At 32.8% G+C, this 16511-nt stretch overlaps 1 protein-coding gene and 1 long non-coding RNA gene across 2 annotated transcripts; both read right to left on the bottom strand.

Moving 5' to 3' along the window:
• Positions 1–872: 872 nt before the first annotated feature.
• Positions 873–1781, bottom strand: LOC136981228 (uncharacterized). Its single transcript, XR_010881665.1, has 3 exons — positions 1718–1781; positions 1011–1165; positions 873–944 (listed from the first exon to the last, which is right to left on the bottom strand). It is a non-coding gene; the product is annotated as an uncharacterized lncRNA (long non-coding RNA).
• Positions 1782–13611: 11830 nt separating this feature from the next.
• Positions 13612–16042, bottom strand: LOC136981221 (uncharacterized). The gene is made up of 4 exons (XM_067277501.1): positions 15971–16042; positions 15748–15894; positions 14843–15117; positions 13612–14196 (listed from the first exon to the last, which is right to left on the bottom strand). The coding sequence occupies exons 2-4, from the start codon at positions 15779–15781 to the stop codon at positions 13759–13761; spliced, it is 747 nt and encodes a 248-aa protein (XP_067133602.1). The 5' UTR covers positions 15782–15894; positions 15971–16042; the 3' UTR covers positions 13612–13758.
• Between the last annotated feature and the right edge of the window lie 469 nt (positions 16043–16511).

Below are 16511 nucleotides of genomic sequence, written 5' to 3'. Positions count from 1 at the left end.
TAGGTCTTGGTGAATTTATAGGTTTGACATCAGAAGACCTAAAACAGGTCATTAGCATATCTAAAATAAGTTCTATCACTTCTACAATAGTCACTAGAGAGAGTCCAAGACATAGACCTAGTGTGCCACCAATATTGGCTATTAGTGCCGGTGTCTGAGGAGAAAACACCCGATCAGTATCACGTTACTGTACTAGTTTACTTGATAATTTTTTTTTTTTATATCTCACCGTATATGTGGGTGTTTGGGTCTTCTTTTCGAATGTTAAGTCTTTGTAGTACACGTGTATCCCCATGATGTCCCTGCATTGCAATTTTACTGTAAATGGTGTTGTAATTGTAAACATTATCTAGTTATTAATGCGTATACTTACGTGTAACAAGTGGAGTTGCCACACGAGATTTTTTCCGGGCAATTTTCTTCAAAAACGAACTGGCTATACGAAACACTAGTATCGAACGTCTCCTCGCTGATAGGAGAATAATATAAGATTTATCATCACCCATCAGTTTCAAATTCGTCTACTCACCTGCAAGCGGGATTACACTCGCAATCTGCACCCGAAATCACACTTTCACTGCAGTCGTCTACAAAGAAAAGAGTTTAAGAGCTTAAATATGTTCCGGGCACAATATTACAGATAAGAACAGGAAGTTTCACCTTTATCTTTGTGTTGCCTGCAATGGATCACGTCACCCCTGAGAGACTTTCCAATTCTGATATTTAGAGTGCAATCACATTGGTCTAACACCTTTTGAGAGTGACAGGCTTTGATGCAACCCTGAAATTGCTTCATTTGTTAACACAGACGTCACCTATCCGCGATATTTGGGTGCGCTCACCTGTCGAGAATAGGGCAATTCGCCAAACATCTCCTCCCAGTGGGGAATGGCCGTATTGGTGGTGCAGTTGCCATGGGGTGGTCGCAGTCGTTCAATCTCTTCCTGTTACGGGTGAAAGGTTAAGTGATACGCTCGCTAATGTAACTGATTAAGTTAATTATCGGTTACCTTCATGATTGCAATGTCGGCTAACATGCAACGAGGCACGTTGATGCCGTCATCTTCCGGGAATGGGAATTCGTTAGGAGAGTGGACGATGGTACGTATGCCACTGGTTCGAATATTCGGATCGGTGTGAGTAACTTTAATCACTAAATGCAAACCTGCAAAGGAAAAATGAAAGAAGAAGAGTTTAGAAAAGTTGAAGAAGGAAGGGTCGAGTAGAGTTGAAGGAAGAAGGGATAAGAAGAGTCGAAGAAGAAAGGGAGGAAGAAGGGTTAAATTTTTGGGTTACTGTAAGAAAACTTGCAACTTTTCTTCGTATACTGTAAGAGTGTTTCCAACACTAAGCTAAATTTACTGCCAAACTGAAGTTGCACTTAAAAGCTGTAAGGCCATGTCTATGCCTCTTTGTACTGTTCCTAGAGCCTTACATTCTTTTAATCTTCAATACGTACGCTTACAGTAAGTATACTGAAGTAATTTCAATGTGGTACAGGCCAATTAAATTAGACTAACAAATTTTTTTTTTTCTGATTTTCACGAATGATTAGTTGGAATATAAACGTTCTCTAATGATGTTATCTTCGTAGATGATCTAAAACTTGAAATACAAGATCTTCATCATATAATTTCCTTAAATAATTACACATAATGATGGCAACTTGAAGGAGTTAAATTAACTATCATCGTTCATCGGATAATAAAATCATTACCACTGGTGGATCCAAATTTGGTAGTCTTCCTTACTTCACTGAACGTATAGCATTTACCATAATCTTCGCTCTCCCATTCCTTAAAATGGCTAAAATTTGAAGGGAGGAAAAAAGCGTAATGATGTAGTGAGGTAGTAAAATCATCTTTTAATTGTAATTAAAAAGAAAATTAATTTTGATGCACCTGTAATTACATTCCTTAAGGTCGAAACTGCAGATGAGGATGGTCTCTTGGGCGCTACCGTTGTATTTTATGTGCTTTTCGAATTCGAAGTCGCACATGCCGTTTTGTCTAGGGCCTGTAAGAGGCCTTTTCGTTGCCTGAAATTTTCTACCGTTTCTTTTATCGGCATTATTTTCGTTCCAGCTGTTCAAATTGAAATTGTTAATTCCGCCAGAACCCTTCCCTATTGATAAGTTTCTATACAAGGGGTTGACATTTTTCTTCGGCGGCTCGTAAAAAGTTTTTCCTGTCAAAAAAACACACAAAATGATGTTTACCTTCTTCGAAGGACAGCCTTAATTTCGCGTTATACAAGTCTACTAATAGGATTTACGTAATGTCGCGGCAATAACGCTATATTTATGCACGTAAACATGCCTGAATCGATGCAAAAATTGCATGTTTCAGACGAAATGTTATTCACGCAACAATTTGCTACGAAATTTTACATGAAAGAGAGAGATCTAATGAAGAGTAGTTCAATGTTTTTGAAATAATAAAAAACCTGTTTAAAGCGGACACTGTCCGTTTTGACAGGTTTTAGTTTCTAGATTGTTACCTACACCTGTAGTCGTTCGAGGATGTTCTATTATCGCGACTACATGTCGAAAAAATGAAAAAAATATATGGATTATTTATCCAAAAATTCCGTTTTATACAGGTAAATTCGTGCAAACGATATTCAAAAAGTCTTCGTTTTCTGGATTATTTTAGTGTTCTACGCAGCGTAGCGTACAAATTAGACAGGTTTCCGTTCTACGGGGTGTCCGTTTTAGACAGGTTTAAGTGTATTATATAAAAATCGTAATTAAAATCTATGAACTTACCCGTTGTACGTGGTGATAATTGTCTATTATCGTTGGTAATATCGGATAATGGCTGAAAAATATCCTGTGTTTTCTCCTCACACCTGAAAAAAACGCAAACTTGTGTGTGTGTTTATTTTTAAAAAAATACAGAAATGCAAATTTAGATTCCATTTTTTAAGGTTAAAACTTTACATTTTTTTCTTTTCATAATGGAAATGCTTCGGCTTTAAAAGGACGCATATCGTTATTGCTGGAAAGTCCATTTCTTTCGGATCTTCCATCTGCAAAACGCAATTTCCAACGAGTTTAAACACGTTTAACAAAATAAAAACCCATCCGAACAGCTTTAATAATTAAAATTTCAACAGATTACTGGAAGAGAAGGATGAAGAGGATTAGGAGGAAGAAGAGGATGATGATGGTTATATGGGTATTCATGAAATTGACGTGTGACTAAACGTTCCGTAATGGTAACGGAACGATTTATTCTTTATTCTTGTCTTTGAAGTGTCGCATGGAGAAACAGTACTGTGGTCGCGGGTTCGGACCTCGCTAACTGGCTGGTGTTTTATTGGTTTCATTCGCTTTTTTCGCACCCAAATAGGAGCCAGTTTCCTGTAAAATATCCTCCAGGGATGCATACTTCGTGGAGATCGCCCACGTATACAAGCAAACAACTGACATGAGAACCGTGTGTGGCACTCTGTTTTTTTATGTCATACGTATAATTAATAATATACTGCACCCCGTGCTGTGTATTACTACAGTTAAGGAATTCGTGGACATAATCAATATTGGTCTTACGTCCACGAAGCCCCGACCACTGCCCCAATAGTACGCATATTATCATGGGTCCTCCATTAAGCTTTACGTAATGTTTCCCCATGAGTATATGCGTAACATGGGGCACTTCATGAATTTATGGGGCCCCATGTACAGTGTTGACTTCAGATACTTTTCTTTGGGAAATACTTTTTATAAAAGATGGGTTTGAGGCCCTTGTTGGTGTTGCCCCTTTTTACTCATAGGATAACGCCGCTCAGCGTTACGAGGAGTTAAATGAGTGGATCCCAACTTTAAGGGGATCCGGACCCTTATCGTTGACACAATTCGTAGCTGAAAACGTGTAAAAATAGCGTTACGCATGGGTGACCCTTGTAGTGACGGTGATAACGATGGTGGTGCGGTAATGGTGACATCTACGGTGACGACGATGAGTGAGTGCTATGTAAAGCGGCTTTAATACAACTGGGTATGTAAACCAATGACGTAGCCCGTTTCATATTAAATGGGCTACGTCATTGGTCTGTGTTCGCGTGGCCTAAATTTAATATACTCAAAAGAGAACACAGATTAAATAAGTAAATAATTTCCCGTTCTGGGTATTGAAATATTCTATAAATCGATAATTTTCATCAAATGAATGTATAAATTCTCCATATTAATGCCATTGATAATAACCGTTTAGTTTATTTATGATATATAAATAATGAGTTACGGACAGACACACACGCAGAATTAAATTTATAAAATCGTCTTATCTTAGAAATAGGCCTAATATCGGCATGGATTCTACAGGAAAATTTTTCAATTTTTCTCCGAAATTTAATAAGGGTCAAAGGTCATCTCGTAAAGATCCTTTTAGATAAATTGGTGTAAGAATATAAATTGGTCTTCTAAATCTATCCCGAAGTTTTCTCGTTCTCAACTTGAATGATTTTCGAGATAATCATCGAACATACGCACAGACAAACAAACGGATAAAGTGACAAGATAAGCCTCTTACATAAATCTTTACAGATGTTTATTCAGATACGGTACTTCTTTAATTTTTTCTTTATTTAGAGTATTCTTTTAATTAAAACGATTTGAATATTTTGTAATATAATTTTAAGGTTAAATATAAAAAAATGTAATACCTCACTTTTACGACACTAGAACACCGTCGTAGATCGAGTTGTTTTTTATATAACAGTGTACATTATACCATATCTAATTTCCCTATACAAGATATCTCTAAAAATCCCTACACGGGAGATTAGCATAATGCAAACCTTACACAAACATAACAGAAAACTCCTAGAAGCACGGTCTCTATATCTTACTTCTTATCCAGAAGATCTCTATACTTTCTCTATATATCCTACTCTAAACACAAGAGATCCCTTTACTTTCTATATCCTACTCCCAATACAGGAGATCCTTACGCTCTATATCCTACTCTAAACACAAGAGATCCCTTTACTTTCTATATCCTACTCCCAATACAGGAGATCCTTACGCTCTATATCCTACTCTAAACACAAGAGATCCCTTTACTTTCTATATCCTACTCCCAATACAGGAGATCCTTACGCTCTATATCCTACTCTAAACACAAGAGATCCCTTTACTTTCTATATCCTACTCCCAATACAGGAGATCCTTACTTTCTATATATATCCTACTCTAAACACAGGAGATCCCTTTACTTTCCCTCTACAGCTTACTCCCAACACAGGAGTTTCTTATGCTCTCTATATCCTATCCCAATACAAGAGATCCTTATACTCTATATCCTACTCCGAATACAGGAGATCCCTATACACTACATCTATATGCGCCTTCCTATATAGGAGAATGGGGTAGATAATAGTGTACATAATTAGGGAAGTAATAAGGCAATATTTAATACACACTGGATACCGCGTAACCAGTGTATTAAATATTGCCTTATTACTGTCCTCGATATTAAAATACTACAAACAGGTAACGAAATATTCGAAATGTTATACACTTAAATTATCATTTTTAACATCATTAAAGTGTAAATAATACATCACTAACGGTGTATTGTATTATACAAGTTATTCGAGTATTTTCACTTTCAAGTCACTGGAAAACACGACCTTGAACTCATTTAGAGGCTGTTACGCTCGATCTGTTACTGCAGCAGTTGAGTGATCAAACAATTGTACTGGTTAAAACTAAATAAATTATTATTCTGTTAGTGGATTGTGTCCTACTCGATTGTGTGAACAGTAGACTACTATACCGAACCGAGATCAAACTTTAAATACTAAAAAAATGTTACTTCGTAGTACCATAGTACACTATATACAGAATAACTCCCAAAACTTACAAAGTTTAACGCTTTATGACAATAAAATACTTAAACTTATTCTTGATATTCACTTTCGATTACACCTGGATAGCCTACTTGCCCAACAGTAGCCTATGGGATTAAACTACTAAACACTAGTCGTGGGTTCGCACCTCACCTCATTAACGGACTGGGCACGTGGAATTTTCCCAAGCTTCCTTCATGTGTCCAACGTACATAGGACAATTTTCCATAAAAGCCCTCACGAGAGACAAGTTGTTGGTCCGTATATTTACCAGGTATGAACTCTTGACACACTGGCTCGAAAATGTTCACATTTTCTTTCTTGTCTGGAGTCAATGATCCTCATTTATTTCCTCTCCTAGATAAGTTTACCCATTGTCATACAAATAATAGAAACTGGAACACGTTTCATGGAAGAACAAGAGGAGTAATTTAAAATTTATATTATTATTATTATTTTTCTCACTTAACTTATTTGCACGCACGTACTGTACAATAATAGGCCTATATAAAAGTTAATCTCAAGTCTGTATCGATGAGTGTTTCTTCTGTGTACAGTTTTATTGATTGCAGTAACGTTTGTTTAGGTGCCGTTTATTAAGTCGACTGAGGTTATAATTTATAAAATAATTTTTAAAATTTTTAATGCCCTCTTCTAGTGATTTATTTACACGTAAATATATTTATTAGTTACATTTTCTGACGTTTATTATGACTTTAACAATACATACTTGAGAGGGTGAATCACTAACAAAATTCCCGCTTAAAATTCTATTTACGCTTGTTTAAGGCCTCGAAACACACTCCAGTAGTGTGTTTCGAGGCCTTAAACAAGCGTGGATTTATTAAACCCCTTTATTTATTAATTAGTCAGTTTATATAATATAGAACCCATTGTCAGTTTACAAAATTTAACACTGGATCGAGTGTGTATTTGTGGCTTCTACAAGTGCTATAGGCCTATACTAGATTAGATACTAGTGTTCCTTATATAAAACGCTACTATATAAAATTAAAATTTAATTCTATAGAAAAAAAACCACCAGAAGAATAATAATAAAAAGGAGTGACAATGATGGAAAAGTATAATAAATAGACATTTTAATAATATATTACGTTTTCTAACTCGTTTACTTTCCCTAATTAACAAACACTTATCCATTATGACGTTAACAACTATCGAACAGTAGCCTATAAAGCTGGTGAATTGCAAGTGAAATTTATTGAAACTTCTATTGTTACCATCGTACCCAGAATCCAGAGAACCCGGCCATCCTCACCTAAACTCTTAAATAATATAAGTTATATTATCGTATTAGAATAATGTAACTAGAACCGTTATTAGGGGGCTCGAGTTAGAATGTGAAAACATACATAAACTCTATACCACTGTGGATGCAGTCACCACACCCCCAAACCAAGTGTTTGTAAGAAAATATTCCCTCGAAGAAACATGTCTGAAATCAACACTGTACATGAGGCCCACTAATCTAAATTTGCCTGGGCCTCACGTGCCACTGAGTCTCTAGCGTTATAATCTCTTAAATACCTCATATAAGAATTTAAGTTAGGGTGGCCCGTCTCCCCGTCCCTCTGGCCTCCCTGGTTTCGCTTGTAGTAGCCTAATAGAATTTTTTATTAATTTCTAAGTCAGACTCCGCGCGAGACGTGACACTTGACTCATTCTATCTCCCCACTCCCTTAACGTTTAGTCACTAAAATTTAACAGTATTAATGACCCCAATACTCGAACCTCCCTGCAGAGTTTCAGAAATTTTCGACAAACGACACAGGAGATATTAAGCTTCAAATTGGGTGAAAGAAATCGTTCCCTATACAAACAAGTAAAATATTCCCATTTCTTTACGTTTTAAAGACCCCCGAGTGTTGGAGGTGGTCATTTTTTGACAACCGACATACTTTTCCCTCTGTTTATATAAGTAAAAATCGATATAAATAATAAAATCTGTGTTTTCATCAACTTTACTGATCCCACAGTGACACAGTTTGAGAGCATATTTTACACCTTTACACCGGTGTGAATCGATATTCGTAACAATCAATTAATTGCTATAAAAACCTGTCGATCAAAGTACAAGAAGATTTTTAAAAAAGTGTCAAAAACTTTTAATGTTTCTTCGAACTTTAATACTGCTCCCTTTTATTTTTGTTTTATTGTTACTAAGAATTGCGAGAACTTGCAATAAATCGTATCGATTCGTCTCGAATTTAATGGTGGTTCTGTAAACGAATGCATTTTGATCATTAAAGCCATTTACGAAGGTCGAATGATTATTTTCTTGATACTCTTATACAAAAACGTGAAGAACACGTGCAAAGTAAACTTGTGTCTTTCTACATTTCCATTGTACATTTTTTAAAATAAACAATTAATTAATGGGGAAGTCGCTCACAAAATATGTGTCGTTGTATCAAATATAATAAAAAATCTGAAGTAAGAGTTGTAAATATTATTATGTTTATTCTATTAACTTTTTTCCAGTATGTCCTCCTTTCTCTACGTTTATACCATTCCCATTTTCTTATATAGCCTCACTATTTCTGAATATTTCCTTATATTTAGGCTTATAATGCCCATTTTCCTCATATATAGCCTTATTATTCCCTAATTTTTCATCATATTCAGGCTTATTATTCTCTTATTATTATTAAATCTGCATTTAAAAACGTTTTTCTATACTTTAAAACAGTAATGTGAAGTAACAATACTTTATTAAATAAAATGATTATAACAGTCCCCCGTTTAACGACTTGACTGGTGTCTAGAATATCGTCGTTAAGCGAGCCGTCGTAGTGTTTTCATAGGTTTTGGGTAATATCTTAGTTTCTAATCCCGAAATTCAACTTTAAACTATAAAATACCACACCTAAATGTTCAAAAACAATATCTACTTAGATATATAATATCATACGATTAAGAACTTTACCGCAGTCGTAGAAGCGGGGGTTTGTAAAGCGGAGTATACATACTTTCTCACAAATTTTAATAGTTATATTAAATGCCTGAATTATATCTTGTCAACTACTTTTGGCCACTCTTTATGTTAACGTAAGTTATTAAAGCGTTCTATTCATTTGTTCTTACTTTAACTACAAGTTTAATAGACGTATTCGTAACGTTTACCATAATAATTCGTACTGTACTATTAATTAATATTCACTTTCGGTTCCCAGGAAATTCCTATTGTAAGCCTGGCCTAACCCACATTTGCCTGAAAAAAAGGCCTATTAAATGCTCACAGGAAAGAGATATCATTGAGGAAAGACTATAGTAAAACCATGGGGCCGTCCCGTATGAATTTTACTGTATTTTCTTCACATCTAACACCTAAAAAGATGGTGTTTTTCCATAAAAAGTCTCTCTAGAAGGATTTTGTGCGGAAAGCTTGAGAGTTGGGTACATAATATAATATAAATACTCCATAAAAGTGCTGAAAATGCTTCGAATTTAACCTTAGATCCAAATGATTCTATATAAGTAAAATATATAATCATATTATATCACATACTTCTGAATCGTTTTAACGTACGTAACAGTAACAAGATTATTATTATTATTAGTATATATTACAGCTTCTAGATATAGATGATATCTAGAAACCACAACTCACGGTATTGGCACCGTGACACTGCTCTTAATCTTACAAATAACGATAAAAGTAATTGACTCACCCTAACAATGAGAGCAGTTGGATAATTATAATACTCGTCCACAACATCGTAACAATTATAAATCAAAGACACCAAAGCCATAACAATGACAATGATCCAAATAATCTTTCGTGATAAACTTTGTGAGTATATAATCCTCCTGAATCCATGGGCGCTTGTGTTTTTCATGAAGTAAGTAACGACTTTGGCCATTTTTGTCTCATTAACCATACCTAAATAGTTGTCGTGTTAACCTATATAAACGTAAACGATTATAATGGTTTTTCTTAATTTGTTTATATCAAAATACTTATATAGATTTATTATTTTTCGTAAATTTATCGATCCGAGTAAACACCTGGCAATACTTCCTACCATACTTCACCTTATGGGTACATTAATCCAATATCTTGTTAGCCTAGTTAATGATACACTTATCGATTTTTCTGCGCAAACTCTAACAATTGATCTATACTATGTAAATACAGCGAAACCTCTGAACGACGGCCACTGACAAGAACGTAATAAGCAGATAAGTGGCCGTTGTTGGCAGGTGGATGCTACTAAAAGTTCGAGTGTGCACGAAATAAAAGATTTATAAGTTTTTAACTAATTTCGACTCATCATTTACGATAAAAAATCATAAATTTTGAAATTCATTTATAGTTTTTGACGATTAAAGACGTTCACCCACGTGTTGTTTGTATTCAGATGGGTTTCTTTCGTGATAAACAGGGGTGACTATACCATATTGGCCTACATTAATTATAACATATAATAACCATAGCAATAACAGTTAGTGCTAAGAAACTTAATCTATAACATTCTTTCTTCTAATATTAGTTATTTCTAAAACAGCTAAAGTGAAATGATGGTCTTAAGATTGGAAAAGTCTAGCCTAAGGCATGGAGTGCATCCCAAACTAATTGAAAAAGTAGACAACAGTAACAGAGAGCTGGGGTTTTACCATTGATTTACGTCTGTTGAAGCATTCTGTACACAAACTATAACAATTCCATTAAAGAAATATTGTATATAACCTGAAAAATTACTACTCGATTTCACGTGTATTAACATAATTGACAGCTTTATATAGGCTAAAGATTATTTACAGATATCACACTTATAGTTTAATAACGCCTCGTGTACAAATGTGATTTTATTATATAAATAAATTAAATCGTTTAATATATAGCAAAAACTATTTAAGAATTACAAGTTCCAGGTGGTTTTTGCAAGTCCAGGTTGATCCAAGAGTCAAGGCGCAACTTTAAAACTTTATGTCTCAATAAAATATGAACGTAAACATGGAAATTTTCAGCCACACTGCAACTCTTAAACAATTTTATGCAAATATGCATGGATCAAAATTGAATCAAGTCCTTTTTTTTTAAACTACATGCGTATGTCCAACAATCCATTCACATTAATGTGACTGGTATTGTTGGATGTACACAAATTTCTCACCATTTTTTAAAAGAAATGTTAACTAAGACATGCACGTAATTATTTATATTTGTGAAAATGCGGTATTATTTCATGAAATTCTGTGATAACCGCGCACGTTATAGAATCGAAGTTCATAGAGGTGAGACTGATTGTGTATCATCCTGTACTTATGCTTGTATATATAACGATTTATATTCGTCATTATAGCACAGATCGGTTTATAATTACATGGAATAAAATTATAATTTATTCAAATATTTTGCACATCATTGAAAAAACTGAGGAAGTGCAAGGTATTGAAGCTTGACAATTATCTCTTACATAGTACACACCACCTTAAATTAATATCTGTAAATTAAATTCTTAAATAACTACTCATATTTTTTTACGACTAATAATGCACTATTTATTAATTTTTTTATTACACTTTAATAAATTAAAGAGTAAAAATACAATTTTCTACATTAGAGGAATTTATTCACAGAAATCTGTGTCGCCATCTAGTGAGTAAAACTGGAAAGTTTTTTTTACATTTTAAAACGGTTAATTTATTGTTTAAGTTACGTTAAATTACAGAATTTAAGTAATTTTTAAATTAAAAAGTTGTTTCTTTAATAAATATAATAAATATATCTCACGGTTTTGAAAACATTTAAATAAAAAATAGATCACGGTATTCAAATTTTAACGCAGGTTTCTTTATATGCGTTACGTCCATTTAAAATAATAATAATAATAATAATAATTACCTTTTACGTTATATTGGTGAATCAGTCACGTATGTCGAGATCTACGTCACAAGCATCGCTACCTGACGTAGCTAATTGTACAAAGTAAGTAGTTGTCTACCAAATAATAGTACCAGGTAAAAAAGTTAAGCTGTTTGGAGACTCTTTGTTTTCCGTTATCATTATTGTTTGTACCGTGATATGTTCAAAGTTGAACCCGTAAACGTTGACCTAGATTCATTACTTTGTATCCTAAGAAAGGCCTTCTACAGCTTGTATGGGGATTCCGGGCTTTGAGAGGGCTCGTTTTGTATTTTAGCCATTATTTTTTTGAACAAATGAAACGAATGTAAGTTTATTTAAAACAATATGTACAATGCCGTACAATGTAAATTTTATATTTATATTGTTCAGCAAGATCTCTTCAAACCCTATAACTCGCATCTTCAGAATGTTTATTCTCTATTAGTGGAGTGAGATAAAATAGATGCAATAGGACTCAACTTGTACGCACTTTTTTCTATGAAATTTTGAAAAGTTGATACATTATTTATAGAGGCGTCATACATATCTAAGAATTAAGGCTTCATATTAATCTAACAATCGTACTTATTTCAAACCGTTATTTTTCTATTATTAGAAGCCGACTTGAAGAAGAAATCTCTCAAAAATTTCGAACTTCTCATCATTATATTTTGTCGCTGTATTGAATCGAAACGTCTGCAGAAAGTAAATAATACTCCGTTTCTTGATCTGCGTGATTAAAATTGAAGAAATCGCCGGCTTGGAAGATTATACTTATTTACATTCACGACTTTTATTCAACCGAATGTTTAATTTAATTAATTACATTAATTTATAAATAGTTCTTATTGTTAAAACAGCATATCAGGACTGTACCCTGGAATTATTAAATTCATCGAAAGATAAGTCTGTAGTATTTTATTATATATGGAGAAGGGTTATTTACGCATTACAAAATATAAAAGTATAATTTACCAGCTATAGAAGAACCAAAGTACATATACTGTATAAATATCAATGCAGGATGGAGAGAGAATCAAAGATAAAGAAGGGTGTACGAAAACGCAGGCATACTGTTTCGTTACCTGTTTAATAAGTATATTGAAGAGAAGATAGCGGAAGAAAAGTCAAGTGTATAATAACAAAAGAAAAAGAAATGCACTCTACGAGATAAGAACAATGAAGAATTGAGAAACAGATATAGTTCAGATGTTTAGTATACTGCACGAAAACTAACATTAGTGCGGTTTAACATAAATATTAAGAAAACAAAAGCAATTGAAAGAAAGGAAGAAGAAGACGAGGAAGGAAAAATTATCTGCGACAGATCAAAGCATCTGTAAGGTATCGAAATTTTTTACGGGGTTTGATAAAGACGAGAAAAATCTGTCCATGTTGTTAGGTAAAAAGGATATGAAAGACGAAGACAATCTCGAGAAAGACTGAAATCGTTTGGTAAAAATCTTCCATGTATGAAGAATCCAGGAGAATTCGACATACCTAAAAGATTTATTATAGATTAAATAAAACTCTAGTTGAGAGAAAGCATTTTATTCCAGCGACAACAAATTGCTTTAGTAATAGGTAAAAAGAAAAACGATAATTTACGTGTAAAGTTCGCGCTGGTTTGCTACTTGCTAATTATAAAAGTTGTAGCAAATTTGTAGAAAATTACTGCTTTCGAGTTTGAGAATTCTGAACCGTGCGATAACAGAAGTATTAACCGAGATTCTAATAGAAAAAAAGTCACATTAAACGTCTTACATCATCTGCTAGACAACGCGTGTATCACTAAAAACACTACAATCGTCCTTACACGTTATGACGAAGTGAAAAAATGACGTATTAAAGCAATTTTTAAAAATACACAACAGGAAGCAAGGTTGCATGCTAATAATTTTATTTTCTTAAATGCGTTAAATTCATATTACATTGTTTAAATTCTAATGATGAGGTTATCAATTCCAAATTAGATTACGTATTTAATATTTTGTATTAATTATCAGAATATTACTTGTATCATTTTTTGATTATTTAAACAGCCCTAATTCAAAGCAGAAATCCGGGATTTCTGAAGGACTGTTTAACCAAAACGAACCGCCTAATAATTTATATAAAATATTTAAAACAAGTCCTAAGTCATATTCAAGGAAAGTTAATAAATCGTCACACGTGATATCGTTAGCATAAAGTTGCTTAAGATACTCTTCGAGGCAATCCGTGAGTGCCGTAAAACACTCGACAACGTAATCCAAGCAATCCAAGATTTCCAGCTTACCCAAGTAGCAACTTATATAACTCGTAACATTATTAAGTATCGGACAGATATTGCTCATCGATGACAACGGGTTATCCGAGTCCGGATTACAATCGTCGCATCTGTCCTCGCGACCAAATCTGCCTAGGGTATCACCTCTTGAATTCGAATCCAGGCCAAGAAGTTGACATTCGTCGGGGTTTAACCCAAGCTAAGAAAAGAAATAAAGATTATTTTCATAAATTTTAATTGATGATAATTTTCAATCTATAATTTATAAAATTATAATGAAATTAAATTTATTAAATTTTAATTTGGTAAAAAATTAATTACTTTCTAAATTTCATAATAAGATTTAATCATGTTTTTTAAAAATAAATCGTTGTTTTATGACAAACAACTTTTATTTATTCATTTTCAAGAAGAGAGTTAAATAAACTTTGATAAAATTTTTAAGAAAAATATCAAAGGTTACGTTATTATCCTTCACGACAAAAATTGTTGATTCTCGAACTTAGTTTTAAAATATTTGAGGACAGACAAAAAGACGTACGATTAATTTTATTACTTTTCAATTTGTTAATTTTTGAAAGAAAACGTTCGAAATTACGTTATAGAAAGAATAACATTTCTATTAATTCTAATAGAAATTAATGCTGCGATGTAGCATTAATTAAAGTATTATAAAATTGAATTAAAGTGAAGAAATGAAATGAGATATAAAACATAAATATTTTTATATCAACAAAATTTATAAACTTTTAATATTATTGCGGGTAACAAAATAAATATTTGCAACAAAGAAAAATGATAATAATTCGAAATTTTATTAAAATAGAAAAATATGTAAAACTTACCTTGTCGAGAATACAATCTAAAGTTTTAAAAAGGTCGGGGTTCAAACTTTGAATAAGATCAAGAAGTGAGAGTGTGTTGGTGTTAGGGGACGAGGGAACACCTGGTATTGAAATACCTGGCATAACTCGACTTGAGTCCGTTTTAGAATTGTATTTGTTCTTCACATTTTTTACACTTCTATCATCGTCCACAGACTTTTTCTCGCCTTTATCAAATGAGACATCTTTCTTTATTTTTTTCTTGGATGCTTCGCTGTTTGCTACGATTGCAATTCCTAACGAAATAAAAAATCTTTCATTAATCCTAATTCATATCTAGTAAAGTTAATTAGCACAGTATTGATGAAAAATTTAAGAACATTTACAATAATAGGTAATATAATTTTAATTATTTTGCTTGTTTTTAACCCAGTAATATATTTAAGATTTAACTTGAAATGTAACGAAAAGTCACAAAGATATATATATATTTACAAAATATATATATTTAGATAAGTTTAAGCATTGAAAATTAAACATTAAATATAATGAATGAAAAACACGATTTAAAGTATATGGTTTCCACCTGAAATTATCAGTGTCCTGCCCCTTTACATCTTCGTTTTTCCTTTAACAATAGAGTGGTGCCAGTCACCTATCTAACACCTTACAGGGGAAAAATTGAATTGAAATAAAATGAGTTCCAGTTTTCAAAGAAAGTTCCAATATACTTAATTGGAAATTGCTCTTTCCTTCTGTTTTTAAATCCAGTCTCATCTTTCATATATCTAAACCCGTTTTCGAGACTAAGAAGAGACAGATGAACGGACGGACGACGGTGAAAATTTATAGATCTACAAACTTTTCAAGTTGCAGCCCAATTACCAAATTGAAAATTTAAAAATTTTAGAAAATACTCAACTTACCAACAAGGACCAGTAGAAAGAGGATGGTTTTCATGTTGCTTTCGGTTTGTTGATCGCCGAAATGTGCTTTAACGGCAGTTTTCCATGCCTTTTTATAGCAAAATTCTGCGTAGGATTGCCTGAATTCAGCGCTATTTCTCCTCCTACCTGTCAATCCAAAATTTTGACATTGCAGATGGTATTTTGAATTTCGAATCCAATGAAATTACTTCATTTAATTTACGTAGATTTTGCCCGTCCTTTTTCGATTCATTTCGTATCCGGTGGTTACGCTTTACGGATCTGCACGAAAATATCCTTTAAATCGGCGATCAGAATTATCGCAAGTTAGTTTAATTATTGTTATAATTATTTTAATATTTCACTAATGAAAAGTGGAAGAGCTTTAGATTCGTTGTAAAAGTATCGTAGCGTATTATTTGTATAATAAAGGTTGAAATAAAATATTTATTTAAATTTATAAAACAAATCGAACTTCCACTCGAAGAGTCTTCAACTTTATTATAATTAAAACGAGAATTTGTGGTTAATACTTTTATTTTTTATTATTAAATAACGAAGCACAGAAAAGTAAATAATAATTTACACGAAAAGTAAAGTCAAAACAGCGTAAATTATTTAATCGAATCGCATCACCAAGTAATTCGGTTTTTAAATCGAACTTAATTAAATATTAAACTAACCATTTTATCTTCTGACAATTATTCGTTTGAAGTAACAATTAAATATGCATATATATATATATATATATATATATAGAAACC

Source organism: Centruroides vittatus, unplaced genomic scaffold (assembly GCF_030686945.1).
Source record: "Centruroides vittatus isolate TY-2023 unplaced genomic scaffold, ASM3068694v2 contig_748, whole genome shotgun sequence".
NCBI lineage: Eukaryota > Metazoa > Arthropoda > Arachnida > Scorpiones > Buthidae > Centruroides > Centruroides vittatus.
This window is presented reverse-complemented; position numbering and strand designations above follow the sequence as displayed.